This window comes from Ranitomeya variabilis, chromosome 4 (assembly GCF_051348905.1).
Source record: "Ranitomeya variabilis isolate aRanVar5 chromosome 4, aRanVar5.hap1, whole genome shotgun sequence".
Taxonomy (NCBI): Eukaryota; Metazoa; Chordata; class Amphibia; order Anura; family Dendrobatidae; genus Ranitomeya; species Ranitomeya variabilis.
This window is the reverse complement of record NC_135235.1, coordinates 637,305,873-637,332,143: the sequence shown is the minus strand read 5'-3', so window position 1 is coordinate 637,332,143 and position 26,271 is coordinate 637,305,873. Positions and strand designations below refer to the sequence as shown.

General features: G+C 45.4%; 1 protein-coding gene across 2 annotated transcripts in view; it reads right to left on the bottom strand.

The window, feature by feature from the left end:
- Window positions 1-26,271, bottom strand: part of LOC143767252 (uncharacterized) — a 329,672-nt gene that overhangs the window by 267,934 nt on the left and 35,467 nt on the right. Inside the window, exon 6 of one of the 2 annotated variants that reach the window (XM_077255456.1) lies at window positions 26,081-26,171. The exons of the other annotated variant lie outside the window; for it this stretch is intronic. Coding sequence (XP_077111571.1) covers window positions 26,081-26,171 — 91 coding nt within the window. The remainder of the gene's footprint in view (window positions 1-26,080; window positions 26,172-26,271) is intronic. 2 annotated transcript variants of the gene reach the window in all.

The following is a 26,271-nucleotide window of genomic DNA, read 5'->3' as shown; positions in this document are numbered from 1 at the left end:
CTGTGCACTGCCTGGCACTCTGTGTGCTTCCTAGGGCCCCTGTGTGCTGTCTGGGGCCCTGTGCTGTCTAGGGCCCCGTGGGCTGCCTGGGACCCCGTGCGCTGCCTGGGACCCTGTTCGCCGTCTATGCCCCCCCGAGTGATGCCTGGGGCCCCTGTGCGCTGCCTGGGGCCCCTAGTGTTGCCTGGGGCCCTGTGCACTACCTGGGCCCCGGTGTACTGCCTGGGACCCCGTTCGCTATCTCTGCCCCCACCGTGTGTTGTCTGGGACCCCGTTCGCTGCCTGGGGCCCCGTTATTGAGTATATCACTTAACTCTGTGCGATGTCTGGGGCCCCTGTGCCATGTCTGGGGCCCCTTGCGCTGTAAGGGGCCCCATGCTCTGTCTCTGCCCCCCTGTGCTCTGACTGGGGCCCCATTATTAATGCTATTATATCACACAATGGTTCTCAAAAGCATGAAAAATCTGATCTACAGCATCTGCGGTATATTCTGGCCCAGAGGGGTATTAACTGGCCTTGTCCAATTTATACCCCAGGGTGTAGTTTGGCCTAGGCCAGAATATACCCGGGGTATAATGTGGCCTAGGCCACTTTAACCCCAGGTATGTTATGGGTGGGGGGGTTAATCTGGCCTGTTACACTCGGTACTGAGGTGCGAGACTCAGGCGAGTTTCTCGCAAGTGTGACCCCGGCCTTAAACGCAATAACTGTTTAATTTTAAAAAATGGGAAAAAAATGGCGTGGACTCCCGTTCAAGTCCACAGCGGGAAAGCCAGTGACTGGGGGATGATGTATATAGCCTGGAAAGGGGTTAATACCCATGGAGCTTCTCAGGCTAGGAGTATCAGCCCGCAGCTGTATATTTAGCCTTTACTGGCTATTAAAATAGGAGGACCCAGCCAAAAAAAATGACGTGGGGTCCCCCTATAATTTATAGCCAGAAAGGCTATGCAGACAGCTGCGGGCCGATATTCATAGCCTAGAGAGGGACCATGGATATTGGCCCCCCACTGGCTACAAATACCAGCTCCCAGCTGCCCCAAAAATGGTGCATCTGTAGGATGCGCCAATTCCGGCACTTAGCCTCTCTCTTTCCATTGCTCTGTAGCGGTGACATATGGGGTAATGAGGGGTTAATGTCACCTTTGATTGTAAGGTGATATTAAGCCCGGTTCGTAATGGAGAGGCGTAAATAAGACACCTATCCATTACTAATCCTATAGTAGTGAAAGAGTTAAAAAAAAAAAAAAAAAAAGCCAGACACAGACACAGCCAGAAAAAAGTATTTTAATATTCTTAATTTCACCATACTTGCAACCACGTCTAATTACCCAAAGCCATCGATCACCTGCAAAAAAAAAAAAATAATAAACCAACCATATACTCCCTGTCTGACACAGTCCAGTTAATAACCAGTGTCCCACGACGATCGGGTGATGTCACTGCTCTATAGGCCTCCAGTGACACACTGACAGGATATAATGGCTCCTGCAGTGTTATCACTGAGGGTTCAATGAGTTCATTGCTCTCACTTTACGGCAGTGCTGTGTGAGAATTTTACCACGCTGCTGTGCAGCAAGTGACAGTATGAACTATACTGTATTCACAGCGGCGGAGGGATACAGTGCGGACGGATACCTTCCGTCACTGTACCGCAAGTGCCCCTGGAGAGCGGACGGATCTGCTGATGTGACAGCTCTCCACGGGAGATCGTCGTAGGATACTCGTTATTACATGGATTACTGCGGATCAGGGAGTATATTTTTGTTTTATTATTTTTATATTTCTTACAGGTGATCGATGGCTTCGTGCACTGTATGTGCACTATATATGTGTGTATGTGTTTTTTTTTGTTTTTTTTTACACTTGAATACAGTAGCTGGATGATGGGACTATACTGTCCCATCATGTGGCTAGCTGTCACTGTAGCAGGCATAGCCGGATGGGACTTGAAGTCCCATCGGACGATGCCTGCCTACATACAGACACACACACACACACACACACACACACACACACACACACACAGCCCCGCACACACTCACGCACAAACACACACAGCCTCGCAGACCCCCGCAGACCCCTGCACACAGACCCCCGCACAGCCCGGCACAGACCCCCGCACAGCCCCGCAGACCCCGGCACAGCCCCGCAGACCCCGGCACAGCCCCGCCCAGCCAGGCACAGCCCCGCAGACCCACAAACAGACACACAAACACCTGCACACACACAGTCTGCGCCTACACACTCTTTCCCCTCCCGATCTGCAGCGTTTCTCGCAGGCACATCCGCAGCAAATCAGCAGATTTTTTTTTAACCTGCGAGTTTACTGCAGATTGGCCTGACACAATGCAAGTCAATGGATGCAGAAACACTGCAGATCCGCAAAAATAATTGACAGGGTCCATTTTTTTGTTATCTGCTGCGTTTTCCGTGCGGATTTTTCCACACCATTAGCACAGCATTTTTTTCCCATTATCCTGTAAATCACTTGCAGATCTGCAGCGTTTCTGTGTGGAAAAAAACGGTGAAGATCCGTAGCAAATCTGCAACGTCTGCACATACCCTAACCCTCCATCAAACTCCATCGCACCCAAAACCACTACAAATATTGGCTGGTGACTAACTCATCCAACCTTTATATGCCCCCAATTCCCCAAGATGGCTGGCCATCATTGTAAATAAGACCCTGTACTTTGTGTCACTCCCACCACATGGTACATTATAAACTCTTACTGGCAGGGTTGTCAATATCTTTGAATTATTGTATTATCATTTACTTTGTTATTACTGTAGTATGTGAACTGTTGAATTGTAAAGCGCTGCAGAATATTTTGGCGCTACATAAAGATTATTATATTATTATTATGAGCAAATGTCACACAAATGGATTATGGCATTGGAAACTATGGATTCTTTCAACTTTGGACAGGTGAGAGATATTGTTGTCTTTTATTTTTGCTTGTTTACAGGGGAAAATCGCTTCATGGGATTAGGTGTTAAGGGCTTGCACCCATTACCGTGAAAAAAAAAGTTCCAATTTCAGTCCAGAAAAGTAGGACTAGTGTCACGAAAGTGCCATGCGATTTTCATGCGAGTACAATCCGATGTTTCACACTTAGCATCCGACTGACATCCGAATGCCACGTGATTGCTATCCGATTGCAATACGATTTTAACATGAGCATTGACACAGAGTAATTTTCTTCATTTACACATATTATCCACGGAAATATTCTGCAATACACACACACAATTATATATTGTGGCGTGACTGGTGGTCGCGTGGTTAATGGGAGGTATGTGTCAAAGGGATGGATGCTCCCTGCGGTGCAACCCGGAGTATTTTGTCTTTAGTGCACATGAGCACTGAAGATGTCGTTTACTGCACCTGGGTCTGGGTTGCGAGTAGCTATGAGAGATGGGAGGGTCTGTCTACCAATATACCTCACCTCTGAGTGGGGGTGCTCACTGTACCCTTTTTCCCTGCAGGAGTTTGAGGACCTGCAGTGATGTCATGATCATGTGACCAGTGCATGTGATGTTACCTCACCTGTGGGTGTGATTATAGGCTACCTAATGAAGGTGTGTTTGGCACATGATAGTGAGTGTTTGGGAATCCGCCAGTGTGGACAGATTTCCATGTGTACAGGCTGGACACTACAGAGTGGCCAGTGTTTTTGGATGCTCCAAATGGGAACAGCACACAGAGAGACCGTGTTTAGGCTACAGAGCCTGCGTGCTGGACATGGCACAGCCTGTGTGCCCACACACCGGAGAGAGCGGAGCTCTACTATGGACATTGAGGATTCGTCTGTCTGATGAAAGACTGTTTGCCTTTTGTTCATGTTTTTATGGAGAAAATAAACCACATAAACTGTTTTAAGTGAAAGATCGTTCCTGTGTGCCTGACTATCGCAGCCAAGTGAGTGTCCCCAAGACACGCAGCAAGCTTTATATAAAATATATATATATATATATATATATATATATATATATATATATTTATTTCTCTTTTTTATGTGGTGCAGTGACCCCTGTTACAGGTAGGGGGCGCTGTATGGGCTTCCCAGAGTGCGCATGGAGGCGTAAGGAGGCCGTAGGAATGCATGGTAATCAAAGATATAGCTGTTGTGATGAGACAAAGTCCGGCAGAATTGTAGATGGCCGGTATGTGTGTCGCAGAGGAGGATGCTCTGCACTGTCAGTCTGAAGTTGTGTTGTGCTCTGGGACCAGTAGTCCCACATGTAAATGTGTAGTTCTAAAGGGAGATTGGCAGGGCTAGTTATGAGAGATGGGAGGGTCAAACTAGCCACACACACATATCTAGGGGAGTGGTTAGTTCCATATAATGTGACTGAGGTCCGGTCACATGAGCTCTGAGTGCAGACCTGAATGGTCTGTGCTGGAAGGTCCTGGAGAGCCCCATGTGTTGGGAGTGTCGGCTCCCTGAAGAGCACATGGCAGGGGCTCTGGACCTCGCACAGACCAGGCTGTGGAACAGATGGAGATCCGTGTTGTACTGACCAGGGTCAGAGTGAAAGAATGTTTGAAGGATGCCTAAGGTAAGGAGAGGTATCCGACAACCTGTGCGGCACAACAGGTAACGGATGGAGATCCGTGTGTTATACTGACCGGGGTCAGAGAGAAAGAGAGAGAGACATTGTGTATGGGGCACCTCTGAGGCCAAGAGGTGTCCAGGAACCTGTGAAGGTCGCCAAAAGGTAACGGACAGGGGTCCATGTGTTATGCTAACTGGGGTTAGTGATTAACTGTGGTGAAGTTGAATATGTCCAGATGGTGTTCAAGCTGTTACCAAGTTCCTGAGGATGTGGTTTATGTTGTGTGAAATAAACCTAAGAGACTGTGTTTTATAAGAAAACCGTGCCCGAGTGCGTTAATCCCGTGCCAAGCGAGTGTCCCCCAAGACACGCAGTAGGCGCTACTTTACAATTGGTGCTCGAATGCGGGCAAACGGTTCCCCAAGAAGCAAATGTGCGGTGCTGGCTGAGCCAGAGAAGTCGACGGTCTGACAACCGTGTGATATGCTGATCAGAATCAGTGAGAAAGTGTTTTTGTTGTAATGCCTGTAACTCAGCGGGGTTACGAAGGTGACAAGCGTCTTGCTGTGGATTGGCAGGTTCACGAAGTTGACAAGCGTCTTGCTGTGGATCGGCGGGTCCACGAAGTCTGTGGTGGAGCCGTGCAGTGCAGTTGCAGCAAGAGGTTCTGAGGCAGCCGGAGCTGCAGTGGCAGCAGCAGTGGCTTGTGATTGGCAGCTGGCCGGTGGTTTGTGACTACAGCAGGAGCTGTGGCAGTGCCAGCAGGAGCTGGTGAGGTGTTGAGAGAAAAAAAAAACATTTTGTGCAGACTCTTAAAGGGCCATTGCGACCCAAAGAGACGTGTTTTTTTTTCTCCTGTACTGTGTAAACTGGTACTGTTGGGTGTACCCCAGGGAAGGGGTGGTGTCTCTCAAGGGTAGCGTCCCCAAAATATGGGACAGAAAACCCAAACAGGGATGGTTGCCAAAAAAGGGGTGGTGACCCTAAAGGGGGTGGAGTCCCAAAAGGGGGCGGTGACCTGGGGAATGCCAGTGTCCAAAAAAAGGGCAGAGCCTCCTGAAGTTAAAGGGGTGGCGTAGACCGGTGGGCCCCAGGGGAAATTGTACTATGCAGGTCCATGTTATACTGTGGGTTGCTCAGCTAATGGTTTATCACAACAGTGCTCCTTTTTGATGGATGGAGATTGTGAGATAGGACTGATAGACCCAGGGAGTAAAGCAACTTTGCTGAGAACCCCTTCTGAATGCACTGTGTCACCTGGGTTAGGGACAAGTGTGAATGACACAGGTGGGGACGTTAAAGGACATTTGACAGCCTGCCTATACATTGACATGACAGAGGAGTCTACGTATCACGATGTAAGAGTAGTCCCGGACTTACTGTACACTATGGTAATAGGGCGAGATTTGGAAACCCAGTGGGACTGGTGGATAAAAGGGAAAGTGTCTGTGGAATTAATGTGTATGAAAATTAATGCAGAGAATGCACCTCCTATAGTTGACAGTCCTAAGTTAGGCGTGACCAAGGAAAATGGTGGACGATCCCAACTTAGGAAAATGACGTCACCTGATGTGTGCCACAATATGACTGTTAGTGATGTGGTAGATAAAACATGTGGAGCAGACACCCGGAAAGAGTGTGACTTGGGCGTCCACCATACTGTGGGGTATGACACAGACTATGCGGGTGACTGTGATTCAGAGGAAGTTGGCTCTGAAAGATGAACAAGATGGGTGTCTAATGACAGCTGAAGAGAAGGAGAGTTCCTTGTTCAAATGCATTACAGACATACCTGGAGACCTGAGAGAGGACTGTGCCAGGGAGTCTATGCATGAAGAGTTCAAGAAGGCTGTGGGGGCGTGTAAGGTGAATTGGACCCCAGAAACAAGTCAGTTAGTGATACTGTCCACAACTGGTGTCACAGCTAAGAGGGTAGCTACCCTGAGTGACATGCACTTGAGATATGTGCGCACAAAGTGGATGATCCAATTGCGGAATGAAGACGCTGCTAGACGACTGGAGCATGTGAGAAAAGCTCGGAGTCTTCAGGAAAGTGTAATACAGGTACCCGTCTCTATGGTAAAAAGAGTCATTGGAAGGAATGGTCAAGCCATGCAAGAAATGGTGGATAAGTCTGGAGTGGTAAGGTTGAGAATACCTGGTGTCCATGAAGACCAATTACCCCGGGAAAAGGGTATGGTTCCCTTCTTCGTTGTGGGAACAGAGGAGAGTCTTGGTGAAATACGGACTCTGCTGGAATATCGTATGGTGTATCTGAAGGAAATGGAGCAGTTAAGGGTTGAAGGACGGCGCCTTACAGGACTGCTGTGTTCAATTGATGGAAGATGGCTGCCACATATGACCCGAAATGTGAACAAAGAAAGGGATGGAAGTACCCAGCCTAATGAAAGAAGTAGTGTCACCTCCGTTAACTCAGGGATGAGTGACATAGGTCAAAGACCTTGTAGCAAAAATGTGGTGACTAAAGATCTGTTGACACAGCCAGATGGTGACTTGAGGGCTAAAACTCAAAGCCTACATGTTGACTGCTGGGGGTGGGAAAAACCTAACAAGGGTGTGATGATGAAGGATGCTCACATCTGACTGAGACGGTCGTCTCGACTGGTAGGGCAAGGTGACTTGCGTACCCGGTCTCGAGATCCCGGGTGTGTGACAAGTGTTCAACCCCATGGGTTTGAACAGAGGGGGGAATATGTGGTGTAGTGACCCCTGTTACAGTTAGGGGCCGCTGTATGGGCTTCCCAGAGTGCGCATGGAGGCGTATGGAGGCCGTAGGAATGCATGGTAATGGAAGATATAGCTGTTGTGATGAGACAAAGTCCGGCAGAATTGTAGATAGCCGGTATGTGTGTCGCAGAGGAGGATACTCTGCACTGTCAGTCTGAAGTTGTGTTGTGCTCTGGGACCAGTAGTCCCACATGTAAATGTGTAGTTCTAAAGGGAGATTGGCAGGGCTAGTTATGAGAGATAGGAGGGTCAAACTAGCCACACACACACACACTCCCATCTAGGGGAGTGGTTAGTTCCATATAATCTGACTGATGTCTGGTCACATGAGCTCTGAGTGCAGACCTGAATTGTCTGAGCTGGAAGGTCCTTGAAAGCCCCATGTGTTGGGAGTGTCGGCTCCCTGAAGAGCACATGGCAGGGGCTCTGGACTTCGCACAGACCAGGCTGTTGAACGTATGGAGATCCGTGTTGTACTGACCGGGGTCAGAGTGAAAGAATGTATGAAGGATGCCTCTGGTGAAGAGAGGTATCCGAGAACCTGTGCGGCAATGGCAGGTAATGAATGGAGATTCGTGTTGTACTGACCGGGGTCAGAGAAAAGGAAAGACAGAGTGAGAACGTCTGAAGGATACCTCTGAGGAAGAGAGGTATCCGAGAACCTGTGCAGCACCAACAGGTAACGGATGGAGATCCGTGTGTTATACTGACCGGGGTCAGAGAGAAAGAGAGAGAGACATTGTGTATGGGGCACCTCTGAGGCCAAGAGGTGTCCAGGAACCTTTGAAGGTCGCCAACAGGTAACGGACAGGGGTCCATGTGTTATGCTAACTGGGGTCAGTGATGAACTGTGGTGAAGTTGAATATGTCCAGATGGTGTTCAAGCTGTTACCAAGTTCCTGAGGATGTGGTTTATGTTGTGTGAAATAAACCTAAGAGACTGTGTTTTATAAGAAAACCGTGCCCGAGTGCCTTAATCCCGTGCCAAGCGAGTGTCCCCGAAGACACGTAGTAGGCGCTACGTTACAATATATATATATATTTTATATATATATTTATATATAACGAGCCGGCAATTCATCTGCCACATACAGTACAATCACAGCAGGATCCGACATAATAGAACAGATACAATAGATAGACTACATACAGCATATACACATAGAATAGATTGATATAAAGATGTCAATCACATATACAGCTCTGGCAAAAACTAAGAGACCACTGCACACTGCAGTTTTATAAAAATCAGGTTCTCTACATGTCTGACAGCCTTTCCATTCCAGTGTCAGTTGAATTCCAACCAGAGTATACCTCATTCTACTTAATGTGCTTCTGATTAGGTGATGACCTGAACCAAATCATATTTAGCTAAGGAAAGTATAAAAAAAAAACACTGCTGTAGTGTTCACAATCCTCTTGCAATAGGACAAGATGGAGGGCAAAACAAGTGCTAGTAATATCCCTAAAGTAATAGAAATGAAAAAATAACTTTTAACCATGCCAAAGGAGTTGAAAAGAAAAGTCGAGTGAAGAAAAGAAGGGCTCAATTCTGGCTTTACTAGCAGAGGGACACAGTGAGCGTCAAGTTGCTTCCATGCTTAAAATTTCTAAGACGGCAGTCCATTACAACAAGGTCAAGCAGTAGACATTGGGGACAACAAAGCTACAGACCGACAGAGGGTGAAAACGACTCTCCACTGACCGGGATGACAGTCATCTTATTCGAATGTCACTCAGCAGCCGTAGGATGACATCAAGTGACCTACAGAAGGAATAGAAAATGGCAGCTGGGGTGAAGTGCACGGCAAGAACAGTTCGTAACAGGCTCCTAGAGGCAGGACTCAAGTCATGTAAAGCTAGAAAAATTGATGAGAAGTAAAAGGAGTGCCAGGGTGAAGTTTGCCAAAGACCATAAGGATTGGAGCATAGAGGACTGGAGTAAGGTAATCTTCTCTGAGTCTAAAGTTTAGCTTGGCCCAACATCTGGTCGTCTACTGGTTAGTCGGAGACCTGGAGAGGCATACAAGCCACAGTGTCTTGTACCCACTGTGAAATTTGGTGGAGGATCGGTGATGATCTGGGGATGCTTCAGCAAGGCAGGTTAATCTTTGCGAAGGATGTAAGAATCAAGCCGTATACAAGATTATCCTGGAAAAAAACAGTTGATTCCTTCTGATCAGGCAATGTTCCCCAACTCTGAGGACTGTTTTATCCAGCAGGACAATGCACCATGCCACACAGCTAGGTCAATCAAGGTGTGGATGAAGGACCACCACATCAAATCCCTGTCATGGCCAGACCAATCTCTAGACCTGAACCCCATTGAAAACCTCTGGAATGTAATCAAGAGGAAGATGGATAGTCACAAGCCATCAAACAAGGAACTGCTTAGGGCGTGGCCTAGCAGGGGATGTGAGAGGATGTGTGCCGGACCTCTCCCGCTGCCCGAACGGTGATCCATTTACTCTAGTGGCGCCGCCGAACGCCAAGCACCGACGAAAGTGTTCCTGAGTACCTGGGGACCGGAGAGAGCCAGCCGCAAGGAGTGGGAGCCGCAGGATGACCCGGAAAAAGCAAAAAGAACCTGGGATGGCGGGCAGCACGCGCTCCCAAGATGGCGCCGACAGCGCCGTGGAAGAAGCGGCAAAGGCTAATGCCGCATATCAGAAGCGGCTGGAGGTAATAGCTAAGCTGGAACAATTCGCTAGAACTGAAGATGCAGGACGGCTAATGCAGGGAAGCGGTGGAGAGTTGGCAGGAGGAGTGACGGACTTGGGGGAGCAGGTGGGGGAGAAGGCTGGAGCACAGGCAGAGAGAATGATGAGTGGTTCCCCCATAACATCTAGTACAATACCAGCTATGAGGAATGCTCCACTGACTGAGTTAACTGAGCTGACCCCGGACTATGCTGTACAATTGGGGAATGTGTGTGCTGATGGGGGTGAAGAGCCAACCCTGAGGGATATATTTTCTGCAGTAATATTCTGTAAGACTGCATTGACAACCCTAACTGTCCAGGTGGATGATCTGAAGGGGAAGGTGGCCTCTTTTCGCTCAGGTATGCATAAAATGGAGGGTAGAGTTGAATTGCTGGAGGAACGTGTGGGTGGTACGTAAGATCAGATTGCGGAACTGGCAAAGAGAGAGAAAAAGTATGTCCAACGCATTGCAGAGTTAGAGCTCAAAACTGATGATTTGGAGAATCGTTCACGCAGGAACAATTTGAGAATTGTTGGTGTGCCTGAAAAGGCGGAAGGAAACAACCCCACTGACTTTATTGAGACATGGCTGAAAACTAAGGTTGGAGGAGACAGTCTCACAAAATTATTTGCGGTTGAAAGAGCTCACCGAGTGCCGACCAGACCGCTGCCTCCTGGCTCCGCCCCACGGACCTTTCTAGCCAAAATCCTAAATTACAGAGACCGGGATATTCTGCTAAGAAGGGCCAGGAATATGGAGGAATTAACTATTGATGGCAACAGAATATCTATATACCCTGATTATTCTACGATTGTACAAAAGCTCAGGATGAAGTTTGGAGAGGCTAAAAGGCGTCTACGTGAACTGGGACTGGCTTATTCTATGCTGTATCCAGCTAAATTACGAGTGGTGGCCATGGAAAAGGTCCACTTTTTTCAAACCCCTGAGGAGGTGTCTCATTGGCTGGATTTGAATGCAAAACGTATTGGAGCAGAAAAGACCCGCTGAGGAGGATCAGACGTGAACTTCAAGCTATTGTGATAGTTGTGGGAGGGGAAGAAAACTAAGTTGTTGGTTGATTCTGATATATTACTAGAGGAATCTGATATGTGGTTCCTGTGTGTTAAAGTTGTGTTCGGCGGCGCAACTGTTTTTATATTCTGTTTCTAAAGGGCGCAGGGAGGAGTGACCGAAGGAGAGTGTTTAACCTATTGGGGGTTGGTGTCGGCTTTTGAGCCACTGCTGGGATTGCGACAGCGCGTTCCCCTTTCTCATACAGAGAGGGAGTAGGAAATTTTACCTTGATTGGTATAAAGTTTTGGGGGAGGAAGTTATTGAGGGTAGGGAAGGGTAAGGTTAGGGTTTTGTTTTGTATAATGAGGGCTTGGGAGGGAGTTTTGGGTAGGTGGGCTCAGGGTGGGGGGTTAAGGGAGACCAACGGAAGGAAGTTGAGCAGTTTTACCATTATGCAAAATGATGGAAGATAAAGTTAAAATTTTGAGCTGGAACATTAGGGGTCTATCGAATGATACCAAACGTAATGCTATCTTGCAATATATTTTGAAGCAGAGACCCTCGCTGATATGCCTTCAAGAGACTCATTTAGTAAAAGAAAAGACGGGTGTATTGCAGAAAAGATGGGTGAGAAAGGCATATCATGCGACATTCTCGGCCTATGCTAGAGGAGTGTCAATACTTGTGCATACAAGTGTACCGTTCGAGGAGGTAGAGGTGGTAATAGATAGTGATGGACAATACAGTGCCTACAAGTAGTATTCAACCCCCTGCAGATTTAGCAGGTTTAATAAGATGCAAATAAGTTAGAGCCTTCAAACTTCAAACAAGAGCAGGATTTATTAACAGATGCATAAATCTTACAAACCAAAAAGTTTTGTTGCTCAGTTAAATTTTTATAAATTTTAAACATAAAAGTGTGGGTCAATTATTATTCAACACCTAGGTTTAATATTTTGTGGAATAACCTCTGTTTGCAATTACAGCTAATAATCGTCTTTTATAAGACCTGATCAGGCCGGCACAGGTCTCTGGAGTTATCTTGGCCCACTCCTCCATGCAGATCTTCTCCAAGTTATCTAGGTTCTTTGGGTGTCTCATGTGGACTTTAATCTTGAGCTCCTTCCACAAGTTTTCAATTGGGTTAAGGTCAGGAGACTGACTAGGCCACTGCAACACCTTGATTTTTTGCCTCTTGAACCAGGCCTTGGTTTTCTTGGCTGTGTGCTTAGGGTCGTTGTCTTGTTGGAAGATGAAATGACGACCCATCTTAGGATCCTTGATGGAGGAGCGGAGGTTCTTGGCCAAAATCTCCAGGTAGGCCGTGCTATCCATCTTCCCATGGATGCGGACCAGATGGCCAGGCCCCTTGGCTGAGAAACAGCCCCACAGCATGATGCTGCCACCACCATGCTTGATTGTAGGGATGGTACTCTTGGGGTCGTATGCAGTGCCATCCAGTCTCCAAACGTCACGTGTGTGGTTGGCACCAAAGATCTCGATCTTGGTCTCATCAGACCAGAGAACCTTGAACTAGTCAGTCTCAGAGTCCTCCAAGTGATCATGAGCAAACTGTAGACATGACGCTTTGAAAGTAAAGGTACCTTACGGGCTCGTCTGGAACGGAGACCATTGCGGTGGAGTACGTTACTTATGGTATTGACTGAAACCAATGTCCCCACTGCCATGAGATCTTCCCGGAGCTCCTTCCTTGTTGTCCTTGGGTTAGCCTTGACTCTTCGGACAAGCCTGGCCTCGGCACGGGAGGAAACTTTCAAAGGCTGTCCAGGCCGTGGAAGGCTAACAGTAGTTCCATAAGCCTTCCACTTCCGGATGATGCTCCCAACAGTGGAGACAGGTAGGCCCAACTCCTTGGAAAGGGTTTTGTACTCCTTGCCAGCCTTGTGACCCTCCACGATCTAGTCTCTGATGGCCTTGGAATGCTCCTTGGTCTTTCCCATGTTGACCATGTATGAGTGCTGTTCACAAGTTTGGGGAGGGTCTTAAATAGTCAGAAAAGGCTGGAAAAAGAGATAATTAATCCAAACATGTGAAGCTCATTGTTCTTTGTGCCTGAACTACTTCTTAATACTTTAGGGGAACCAAACAGAATTCTGGTGGGTTGAGGGGTTGAATAATAAATGACCCTCTGAAAAAACTTTTCACAATTTAAAAAAAAAATAAACAAAGAAATAACATTCTTTTTTGCTGCAGTGCATTTCACACTTCCAGGCTGATCTACAGTCCAAATGTCACAATGCCAAGTTAATTCCAAATGTGTAAATCTGCTAAATCTGCAGGGGGTTGAATACTACTTGTAGGCACTGTATGTATTACTTGTGTGTAAGATATATGCTAAGCTGTTATGTGTCGTGTCAGTGTATATTCCTCCACCGTACTCAGGGAAAAAACTACAGGAAATCCTAAATATATCTGGCAGGTGGGGAGGAGTTCCATTGCTCATAATTGGGGATATGAACAATATTAATGATGACCACTGGGATAGGGGGCAGCATGCTATGTTGAGGAAGGAGGGGAATTTAACAGCATTTGGTAGCTATTTGAAAGAAGTGGCATGGAGGGACTTGTGGAGAGTTCGTAATAACGGTACATACTGTTTCTCCTGTTATTTGGCGACATATGGCTCTCTATCCCGTATTGATATGGCTCTGGGTAATGAAGGAATGGATAGGATGGTACAGGAGATAGACTATATGCCTAGAGTACTGTCGGACAAAATTGCCGTGTGCACTACTGGAAGGAGTGGTGCTAAGGTTAGGTTCCCACACCTTCTTAAACCATAATCAAAAAGAACCTAGCACTCAACTTGATGCCTTTAGAGTGAGTTTTATTGTAGTGGTACACAATAAACGTTTCGGTCCTACACCTGGACCTTCGTCAGTAACGTACTGCAGAGTAGAAGGGGACAAAAAGGGTCAAACGACACACAGAAGCGGCGTCTTATAGCTGAACCACACAGAAGCGGTGCTGTGGAGACTGTGGCTGGTTGTGGCGAGAGCAGACGTGGATTCCACCGCTGGTCTGGAATCCGCGTCTGCTCCCGCCACAACCAGCCACAGTCTCCACAGCACCGCTTCTGTGTGGTTCAGCTATAAGACGCCGCTTCTTTGTGTCGTTTGACCCTTTTTGTCCCCTTCTACTCTGCAGTACGTTACTGACGAAGGTCCAGGTGTAGGACCGAAACGTTTATTGTGTACCACTACAATAAAACTCACTCTAAAGGCATCAAGTTGAGTGCTAGGTTCTTTTTGATTATAGAGTACTGTCGGATCATAGTCCATTGGTAGTAACACTGCAAATTGAAGGCCCTGGGGAGGTGGCTAAATTGGGTTGGAAAATTAACCCCTTCTGGTTACAAATTCTTGACATGGGAAAGATCGGGGAAGAGATAGAGGAATTTTTTAAATTTTATGATGGTAGCGCAGCGAAGCATGTGGTATGGGATACCATGAAAGCTTATTTGAGGGGAATATTATCTAAAGAGATTTCTAGGCATAAAACAAAAACAAGGAAGTCTGACAAAATCATATTGGAGGAATTGAAGGCAGCGGAGGCTGCATTGAGCAATTTACGTTCTCAGGACACCATGAACCGTATGAAGATGGCTCAGGAGGAGATTAACAAATTACACTTACGCAAAGCAGAGAGGGCGAGAGCTTTCCAAAGAGAGGCCTTTTATGCGGAAGGGGAGAAGGTGCGTCACCTGCTATCAGTGGTGACGTCTGCTCAGAGGGACTCGACACATGTACATGCTCTGGAATTAGAAAATGGTAATATTGTAACACAGGGGGGCCCAAACCTTGGAAGGGTTTAAGGGATTTTATAGTAAATTATATGCATCACACACGGGGCAGAGGGAAGTTGAAATTGATAGATTTCTAGAGGAGGCAAACTTACCTAGGCTGGAAGCTGAGGATAGAGATTCGTTAGATAGGCCGCTTACGGTGGAAGAGTTGGAGGGTGCCTTGAGGTCAATGGCGGGGGGGAAGGCTCCGGGGGCTGACGGCGTCCCTGTTGAGATCTATGATGTCCTTTCTGAAGAGTTGTTGACCAGATTGTTGGGGGTGTTTGAGGAGTCACTGGAGAGGGGAATATTGCCTGCTTCTATGAGGGAGGCCACTATTGTGGTCATTCCTAAACCCGATAAAAACCCACGGTTGCCGGAGTCATACAGACCGATATCACTCCTGACAACAGATGTTAAAAATTTGGCTAAGGCCTTGGTGAACAGACTGACTCGGGTGATAGAAAAGGTGGTCCATTCGGACCAATCAGGCTTTATGCCTAATAAATCCACTGCCATCAACTTGAGAAGGCTATTCCTCAATATGCAGATACCGGCGGAGAATGCTGGTAGGAGGGTGGTAGTTTCCCTCGATGCACATTAAGCCTTCGATAGTATAGAATGGCAATACCTGTGGTCGGTTCTGGGTCGCTTTGGGTTTGGGCCAGTTTTTGTGTCATGGGTGAGACTCCTATACTCCTCTCCAGTGGCTAAACTTAGGGTGAACAACGCGCTATCGGAAGGCTTTCAACTGTTTCGAGGTACGCGGCAGGGGTGCCCCCGGTGCTGTTTGCTCTGGCGGTGGAACCACTGGCAGCGGCTATCAGAAGGTCTCAGTTAATAAAGGGGTTTGTGTATGGGAAAATGGAGGAGAAAATTGCTCTGTATGCCGATGATATTTTGCTTTTTCTTGAGGATCCTGGGGAGCCTTTAAGAAATGTGATTTCATTAATTGAAGGATTTGGGCAAATTTCTGGATTGATTATCAACTGGGATAAATCAAGTGTTATGCAGGTGGATAGGGAAGTGGATTGTACGGGGGAGGTGGAGCAGAATACGAAATTAAGGGTGGTGTAGCATTTTAAATATCTGGGGATTCAGGTTTCTCTTCCCTTAACTAGATTTGAGGAGCTTAATCTTGAGCCATTAATAAACAAACTACGCGCCAAAATCTCAGCTTGGAATAGGCTACATTTGTCGGTGGTGGGTAGAGTAAATCTCCTTAAGATGGTGGTGATGCCACAGGTTTTGTATATTTTGCATAACTCTCCGGTATGGATCCCCCTGACCAGATTTCGTAAACTAAGATCATTATTTGGGGAATTGGTGTGGGGTGGGAAGAACCCTAGAATTAGGCAGGAGATACTGCAGAGACCTAAAGACGAAGGGGGACTTGCCCTGCCTAATCCCTGGTTATACTTTTTATCTGCGCAAAGCCAGCATCTTAGGGGATTGGGGGGGGGGGGGGAGGACTTGAGAAAGGTCAGGGGCATAATAGCCTGGTACATATTGGCAGGTGGCCCTTGGGTCAGGGTCTAGAAGCAGGAATATTTAAGAAGTTGGGAACTTGTTTTCACACCATAAATTTAATTCATAAGGTATGGCAGACGATTAAACGTATAAGGGGGTTGTAAAATTCACTGAGTTTTCGCCTATCTGGGATAACCTCTCTTTTCAAGAATTTAATCATATGGAAGGAATGGGAGAATGGAGGGAAAAAGGCATTGGGTTGATAGGTCAGTTGATTCATAACGGGAATCTTAAATCTTTTGATATGCTGCAGCAGGAATTTCAGTTCCCAGGGTTAAAGTTGTATCAATATAGACGGGTTCAGCACGCATTTCAGGCACAAAAAAAGAGAGCCTATAGTGATTCAGAAGGATCTAATGTTGGACTTTATACTAAATAACAACGGAACAAAAGGGGCAATATCCGAAGTATATGGCGATTTACTACATACCTTTCTAATGGATTACCCTATTAAGGCCAGAGGGAAATTTGAGGATGAACTGGGGCAAATAGACGATGATAGGTGGGAGTCTATATTGGAATACATACCCAGGCTGTCAATGAGTGAACCTGGGAGACTGTCGCAACTATATGTGATAAATAGGGCCTACAGGACACCTGACATGTTGTTTAAAGCTGGGCTCAGAGACGACTCTGGGTGCCCTAGGTGCTCCCAGTCTCAGGCGGGTATACTGCACATGTTGTGGCTGTGTCCCAGATTGTTTGCATACTGGGTTGTCATGCTGAACCAGATAGGGGTGATTTATGGGTGTTCGATTCCTAGGGATCCGGTGGTGTGTGTACTTGGGTACGTGGAGGAAATCCTGACCGACGAAACTGCCAAAATGGCAATTGCTAGATTATTGTTCATTGCGAGAAAGGTGATTGCAAGGTATTGGATCAGGGAGGAACCTCCTACTAGACGAGAGTTTATTGCACAAGCGAATCATATTGTCCAGCTCGAAAAAAGCATATATAATAAGAGGAATAGAATGGGGTTTTTTCAAAAGCTGTGGCAGCCATGGCTGGATGGAATAACTGAGGGGCGGTGGTAAAATGATGCTAATAGTAAATATGTATGTAATGTTTAATCTCTTCTTTCCAAGAGTATTGTATGGTTGGAGTTGGTCTTTAAAGGGGGAGGGGGGTGGGTGGGTCTGTTTCTTTAAAATCAAAAACACTGATGCACTTTGTTATTTAAATGGATTTTATTGTATTTCTTTTGCACAATAAAAAATATTTGGTTTAAAAAAAACAAACAAACAAGGAACTGCTTAAGTTTTTGTACCAGGAGTGGCATAAGGTCACCCAAAAGCAGTGTGAAAGACTGGTGGAAAGCATGCCAAGACGCAAGAAAGCTGTGATTAAAAATCATGGTTATTCCGCAAAATATTGATTTCTGAACTCTTCCTAAGTTAAAGCATTAGTATTGTTGTCTCTAAATGATTATGATCGTTTTTTGTTGTTTTTTTTTTGCATTATTTGAGGTATGCAAGCAATGCATGTTTTTTGTTATTTTGAACATTTCTCATTTTCAGAAAATAAATGCAAAATTTATTGCTTGGAACTTCGGAGACATGTTGTCAGTAGTTTATAGAATAAAATAACAATTTACAATTTACTCAAAAATAAACCTATAAAGAGAAAAATCAGATAAACTGAACATTTTGCAGTGGTCTCAATTTTTGCCAGCTGTATAATTAGTAAATGCATGTGCAGTTTACTGTACATGTATTTAATTAAATGATTATTTTTCTGAAAAAATTGCATGGACATCATTTTTATAACCAGAAGAGGGAAAGCTGACCGCTTTGGGCTGATGTTTATTGCCTGGGAAGGGGGTAATACCAATAGAGCTTCCCAGGCTATTAATATCAGCTCTCAGTTGTATACTTAGCCTTTACTGGTTATTATAATGGGAGACCCCTCCAAAAAATGACTAATCACTAAAAATGACCTGCCATTATGATTCTCCAAGTCATTACATGTTCATAGACACCAAAGATGTCTAGGTTCTTTTTTTATCTAAGTGGTAAAAAAAAAATTCCAAACTGCGCCATTTTCCAATACCCGTAGCATCTTCATTTTTTGTGATCTCAGATTGGGTGAGAACTAGTGAAGAGCGAATATACTCGTTGCTCGGGTTTTCCTGAGCACGCTCGGGTGGTCTCCGAGTATTTGTGACTGCTCGGAGATTTAGGGCACCTTTCCACTTGTGAGAAACTCGTCCGTATCTCGCATGTGGAAACCAAGCTGTGGCGCCGACACTTTGGAGCAGAGCGTGCAGCTCCATGTGTTCCTATGCGGCTGCACAGCTCCGCTCCAAAGTTCCGGCTCCACAGCTTGGTTTCCACATGCGAGACACGGACGAGTTTCTCGCAAGTGGAAAGGGGCCCTTAGTTTTCCTTGCCGCAGCTGGATGATTTACAGCTGCTAGCCAGCTTGATTACATGTGGGGATTCCCTAGCAACCAGGCAACTCCACATGTACTCAGGCTGGCTAGCAGCCGTAAATCATGCAGCTGCCTCAACAAAACGAAATCTCTGCGCAGTCACAAATACTCGAAAACCACCCGAGCAACGAGTATATTCGCTCATCATTAGTGAGGGCTTATTTTTTGCGTGCCGAGCTGACATTTTTAATTATACAATTTTGGTGCAGCTACGATCTTTTGATCAACCGTTATTGCATTTGAATGCAATGTTGCGGCGACCGAAAAAAAGAAATTCTGGCATTTTGGCTACGTCGTTTAGCGATCAGGTCAATCCATTTATTTTTTATAGATCGGGAGATTCTGAACACGGCAAAACCACGTGTGTATATTTTTTTTTCATTGTTTTATTTTGAATGGGGCAAAGGGTGGATAATTTGAACTTCAAATTTTTTTTATTATTTTTTCTTTTAAATTTTGTTTTACTTTTGGCAAGCTTCAATAGTCTCCATTGGAGAATAGAAGCTGCCAAAACCCGATTGGCTCTGCTACATAGAGGCGATGATCAGTTTGCCTCTATGTAGTAGAATTACTCACTTGCTATGAGTGCCGACCACTGGATGGCACTCACAGCAAGCCAGCAGTGACAACCATAGAGGTCTCCAGGACACCTCCAGTTGTCATGCCAACCCATCGGTGACTCGTGATCATGTCACGTGGGTCACCAGTGGGTGGATTTCCAGCACAATTGCCAGAACCACTTGTTAAATGCCGCTGTCAGCAGCATTTACCGGGTTAATAGCCGTGGGTTGATCGCGATTTCACCAGTGGCCATTCGGGGCACATGTCTGCTGTTTAAAACAGCTGACAAGTCCAGGGAAAGATGTCGGCTCACCACCGGAGCCCACATCAAAGGGAGAGAGTCCGACATCAGCGTAAATGTATGCCCGATGTCGGAAAGGGGTTGTCATGAACTGGGGTTGTGAGGTTGCCCCCCCAGTTGTCAGGGATTTATTATATCCCACCAATTGTCACAAATTTGCTATTTATTAGTGGTCAAGAGCCCTATAACCACCCACAACTTTTGTTTACCCCTTCAGTTCCATTTTGGAACTTGCAGCTCTCTGGCGCCCCCCTAATCCTCAGGTCAGTCAGTCTCCAAAATCCCCAGAACACTGTGCTTCCACGAGCTCCTTGTTCTACATTAATATCAATATCGGGCCAGGAGGCAGCTCACACGGTAGTGTAATTAGTGTGGAGGTCGTGGCGGTACGTTATAGTGCAAGGAGACATGAAACTAGGAAATTTATAGATTTACTCCAGAAAAGAGGCAGTGTTTACAAAAAATTTTACAAAATAGACAAAATACAGTACATACAGACAATTACAAAATAAAGGGTATATGCTTCAAGGTAACACCTAGATATACATTGTTCAAAAGAAAGGTAATTTCTTAATAAGAAGAATGATACCCCTGTCGTCTCGTTGCGAGGTTTCCACCCAGAGTTATAGCAAACAGAAGTTTTGATGATAACTGTACAAAAGGGGGCGTATATCCTAGAGCTCAGCCTCCCCCAGTGAGGTCAGCGGAAGGAAAGCTATAAAGCTCAGATTCAGATGCTGACTCAGTGGCGTGTCATTTGACTGGGGTGCCAGCTAGGAGCTGTGCTGATAGACCATTTTCTCTTGGGGAAGGTACCCCCCCCCCCCTTCTCCACATGGCATGCCATGGAATGATAAGTATAAGTTCTTATTTTAATCCACTTTATTTGATTTCTGATAGGTGCAGAAGTCGCAAAACCCACCTGTAGATAGCTCTAACAATGCAGTTTCCAAAAATATGTTTCCTTCCTCTATGAATATTCTGTGTTATTACATTTGAGTTTGAATGAACAAAGGAAAGTTTAAATTCATGTGCTAGAAGAACTGCCCTTAACCAGTTAGGGTCATAAACAGATCCTGTGTTGCTAGACATACCATGGTCTCACATTACACCAGCTTGAGAAGCAGGAGGGAGGGGCAAGTGGACATCCCCACAGGAAGAAAAAGGGAGGGGAAAGAGTGCAGCTGTGAGGGGGGAATGCAGCATGAGGAGTTCAGTGTTAACTGCACAAGCCTAATGGCAGAGGGGCAGCATGTCATTCAAAAACCAAGGAGCTGCAGCCTATAGCTCTGTATGTGCAATCGAAACGATGGAAAATGAGTCATTTTCCTGACAGGGGTTAATAACCAGCAAAGGCTAGGCAGACAGCTGTGGGCTGATATTAATAGCCTGGGAAGGGGACATGTATATTGGCCCCATCCTAGACTAAAAACCATCAGCACTCAGCCACCCAAGAAAAGGCTCATCAACAGGATGCACCAAATCTGACACTTAACCTCGCTCTTCTCACTTGCCCTGCTGCGGTGGCAAGTGGGTTGATGGTTGGAGGGGTTGATGGCACCTTTGTATTGTCAGGTGACATCAAGCCCAGAGGTTATTAATGAAGAGGCGTCTATAAGACATCCCCATTACCAACCCCATAGTCAAATTGCATAAAAAAAACATACACCCAGAATAAAGTCCTTTAATTGAAATGAAAGAATGACACAAACTCCTTCAACAAACCTAAATTAAACCATACTCACGTCATCACCCAGTCCACTGAAGCCAATGTCCCCTGTAACAGAATTAAAATAATGAACAACCATATTCTTCACCTGTCTGCCCTGAAGATAATAATCCATTTGTCCTGTGAAGTGTCTAGCTTTGCTACATCCAGACTGCATTGTTGCATGATGCGACTGTACAGCATGCTATCCAGCAGAGACACTGAGCTGTGCATGCTTGCTCAGCTCAGTGTCTCACAGTGAACTCCTTTCATCTCACTGACATCAGACCAGTGTGAAAAAGCTCTCACCCTCACGGTGCCGCCAGAAAGGTCATGGGAATTCAGAGCCAATGAACTCAGTTCAACTCACTAACGTCAGTGTGAGTGCCGTTAGAACTCTTCCCAAGGCGATAGCGCTGACGTTATTAAGTTGAACTGAGTTCATTGGTAGTGAACTCGCAGGACCTTTCTGACGGCATTGTAAGCATGAGAACTTTCTCACGCTCGTGGTGAAGTCAGTGAGGTGAAGAGAGTTCACCGCGAGGCACTGAGCTGAGCAAGCATGCACAGCTCATTGTTTCTGCTGGATGGCAGGCTGCATAGTCTCATCATGCAACAATGCAGCCTGCCATCTAGATGTAGCAGAGCTAGGCCCGTCATGTGACAAATGGATTAGTATCATCTCGGCAGACAGGTGAGGAATATTATTGTTTATTCTTTTAATTCTGTTACAGTGGACATTGGTTTCAGTGGACTGGGAGATGAAGTGAGTAATATAGAAGGGTTAATGTTTTTCCTTTAATTGCTAGAATTTATTCTTATAATGTAGTAGCCTTATAGTCTCCGATTCAAGGATTTTATACTTCTTATCATATTTGAAATGTTTTCAATAGTCAGCAAGAACATGATCTGGGTACATGGTAAATAAAGCATGACCCTGGGTAACAGGGGGGCTACATGAGTTACATTGAGTTACATTGCTGTAAATGGTATAAAATACTGCCTCCTGTTTCAATAAGTCAGAAAAGTGATTTGCTCACAACCTGTGTGTATTCCTTTCTCCAACGCTTGTGAATTTGAGGGCGTAACCTCTTAATTTGGCTTCACTGGAGATCTGGCATATCTGACTTATGGTTTTAGATTTATTAACCCCTTTCTGGCATCAGATATAATATTCTGTCCATGTGACCTGAGCCTATTTGACCACGGATAGTATTTTACGTCTGAGCAATCGGCCACGCACACGGGGGGTGCGCGGGCGATCGTGGCCGAGTGTCAGCTGATTCTCACAGCTGACACCCGGCACTAGATGGCAGGAGTTGTAACAGACCGCTCCTGGCACTTTAAACCCCAAAATGATGTGATTGAACATGATCACAGCATTCCAGAAGCCAGCAAAAGGGCTGACAGCACCTCTGCCTTTGGATCGGAGACCCCGCGGTGTGATATGGGATTCCGATCGCTGCCATGGTGACCCAACGTCGTCATGACGACAACCTAGCAAACTTGTTGATCATGTGCAGTGCATGATCATCAAGTCTCCCTGTCAGGGCAGCGCTAACACCTTCTATGGCTTGCAGATGCTGCTAAAAATGATTGTCCCATAGTGGGACTAAGTAAAAATGTTAGAAAAAAGTAAAAAAAAAAAAAAAAAATGTTTAAAATAATTGTAAAAATATTTTTTTAAAGAATAATTATAAAAACAATCTATATATATTCTATCACTTAATAAATATTTTAATGAAAGAAAAATCTAAACAATAAAAGTACACATATTTGGTATCGTCGCATCCGCCACAACCTGATCTATAAAACTGTCCCACTAGTTAACCCCTTTAGTGAACACCATAGAAAAAATAAATAAAAAATGAGGCAAAAACAATGCTTTATCATCATACCGCCAAACTTAAAGTGGAACGCATCAAAAAGATGGATATAAATAAACATGGTACCGCTAAAAAACTCATCTTACGCTGCAAAAAACAAGCTGCAATACAGCTCCATCAGCAGAAAAATAAAAAAGTTATAGCTCTCAGAATAAAGCGATGCAAAAATAATTAGTTTTTCAATAAAATAGTTTTTACTGTATAAAAGCGCCAAAACATAAAAAAAGATATAAATGAGGTATCACTGTAATCGTACTGACTCGAAGAATAAAACTTCTTTATCAATTTTACCACACGTGGAACGGTATAAACGCCCCACCCAAAAGAAATTCATGAATTGCTGGTTTTGTTCATTCTGCCTCCCAAAAATCGGAATAGAAAGCGATCAAAAAATGTCATGTGCCCGAAAATAGTACCAATAAAAACGTCAGCTCGTCCCGCAAACATCAAGACCTCACATGATTCTGTGGACCAAAGTATGGAAAAATTATAGCTCCCAAAATGTGGTGATGCAAAAACTATTTTTTTGCAATAAAACGCGTCTTTTAGTGTGTGACAGCAGTCAAAAATAAAAACCCGCTATAAAGCCTCTTTCACACATCCTGATATTTCCGGTACCGGAGATGTCAGTGTCCATGTGTGTACTACTTGCAGCATAAGTGTGGCATGCGTGACGAGCGCCAGGGAAGAAGCCTAAGTATACAGCTGTGAGTTGATATTAATATCATGGGAAGCTCCACAGGTATTACCTCTTCCCAGGCTATAAACATCTGCCCCCAGCTGTCCGCTTTCCCTCTGCTGGTTAATAAATTGTCGGGGGACCACACACCAGTTTTTTTTTCCAGAACATAATTTAGTAAGTAGTAAAATACATGTAGAGAAAGCTGCACACACTGTACTCTATATGTGACTGACATCTTTATATCTATCCTATTTTGTTGGGTCACGCTGTGATTTTACTGCATGCGGCAGATGAATGGCCGGCTTTTCAAAGGACATGGGTGTGTAAAAATCAGACGGCATTTGCATGGTCCAAGTGACGTATGATTTTTTTTCTCGCACCCATTGACTTGCACTGACGAGTGTCATCCAAGATACAAGGACAGTCGCAGCATGTTCATGAAATAACACTGATCAGAGTGCAGGTCTGATTTTTTATCAGATTACACTTGTCCGTTTTCCTCGCAGATGAATATAAGCCCTTAATGTGACTATAATGTGATTTTTTATTTTATTCTAAATTTTGCACTCTATTTAGACAGCGGGGGCTGAACACAACTCTCAATATTGTTCTCTGCTTCAACTGATCGCAGGCATAGCAGAGGACAATGATGTGAGCTGTCTGCAACACTCGGCGCCAGGGATTAGCGCAAACAGTACCGCTGATTCACAGGGGCAGGTACATGTGATACTGATGCGGCACATGGTTGCCACACGCATGAAACACATGGACACGGAGCGGGGGAAAGGTTTATTGTTTTTTTGTTTGTATGTATGGATGTATAGAAAAACAGCAGCGCATGCAGGATAGGGGAGCATATAATAGGATGGGAGACAAATACCAAGCTGGGAGAGAATATACAAGGCTGGGGGAGCATATACCAGGCTATAGGGACATATACAAAGATGGGGGAGCATATACCAGGCTGGAGGGACATATACAAGGATGGGGGAGCATATACCAGGATGGGGGATCATATACCAGGATGGGGGGCATATACCAGGATGGAGGAACATATACCAGGCTAGGGGAGCTTATGCCAGGATGGGGGATCATATACCAGGATGGGGGGCATATACCAGGATGGAGGAACATATACCAGGATAGGGGAGCTTATGCCAGGATGGGGGAGCATATACCAGGATGGAGGAACATATACCAGGATGGAGGAACATATACCAGGCTAGGGGAGCTTATGCCAGGATGGGCGAGCATATATCAGGATGGGGAGCATGTACCAGGATGGGGGAGCATATACTTGGATGGGGGAGAATATACTAGGCTAGGGGAGCATATACCAGGATGGGGAGCATACACCAGGATGGGGGAGCATATACCAGGATGGGGGAGCACATACCAAGCTGGAGGAGCATATACAAGGATGGTGGACCATATATCAGGACTAGCTATTGAACCCGTTCTACGCCCGGGTTGTGAGCATTCTTATTGGTACATTTTTGTGCCATGTTAAAGGGAACCCATCACTAGAAATAATGTTGTTAACCTGGAAATATGCAGTCAATATGCAGGTTAACTGTGCTATTATGCTGCCTGGTGCCCGCACGCAGGTGGGGATAAAATTATCTTTATTTTTAGCAGTATGGTAATTTCAAAAAAGTTTGCTCACTTCTGCATCAAGATGTTTATTCTTCCCAAGTGAGCTCATACAACACATCACGTAAAGCAGGGTATCAATAATAAATTGTGTACAGGTATAAACACCTTTGTACATAGAAGAATTTCATATGCTGTCATGCCACATCTAACCATGACTACTCTGTAATGTCACTTTTCTAAGCAGCCTTTGCAATATAGTCCATGGTTGCGCTGGTGGAGATGCTGCACTAAATTCATCGGGTCACTTAGTTCATTGTTTAAGAGTCAAAATCTGTTATTACCAGAGCTAAGTTGTTACCTGGTTTTGAGCAGATTATTACCGGACCCTACTTCTAAATCCTTTCCTGATCTGCCTACATATTTCTTGGTGACTTCAAAACAGTTTGGCTTCTCACTTGACTGTCCTTCCAGGACCGGTAAAGGCCACTAGAAATTCAACGTATAATTACAGTAGAATCTGTGACTTCTCTGCATTTAGTGGTTACTACTCACCTGGGTAGCCATATGTAGGAATCTCCTCTTTACACCGCTCATCACCCCTCACATATGTCTCTGTAGTATTAATATGGGTCAGATCTTCACCCTGAAATAAATATTGTAATAGTCACAGACAGAAGGAGAAGTCACATCTATGATCAGCTCTAATCTTGCCATCTCCACCTTTCTCATTACACAAGTATAAA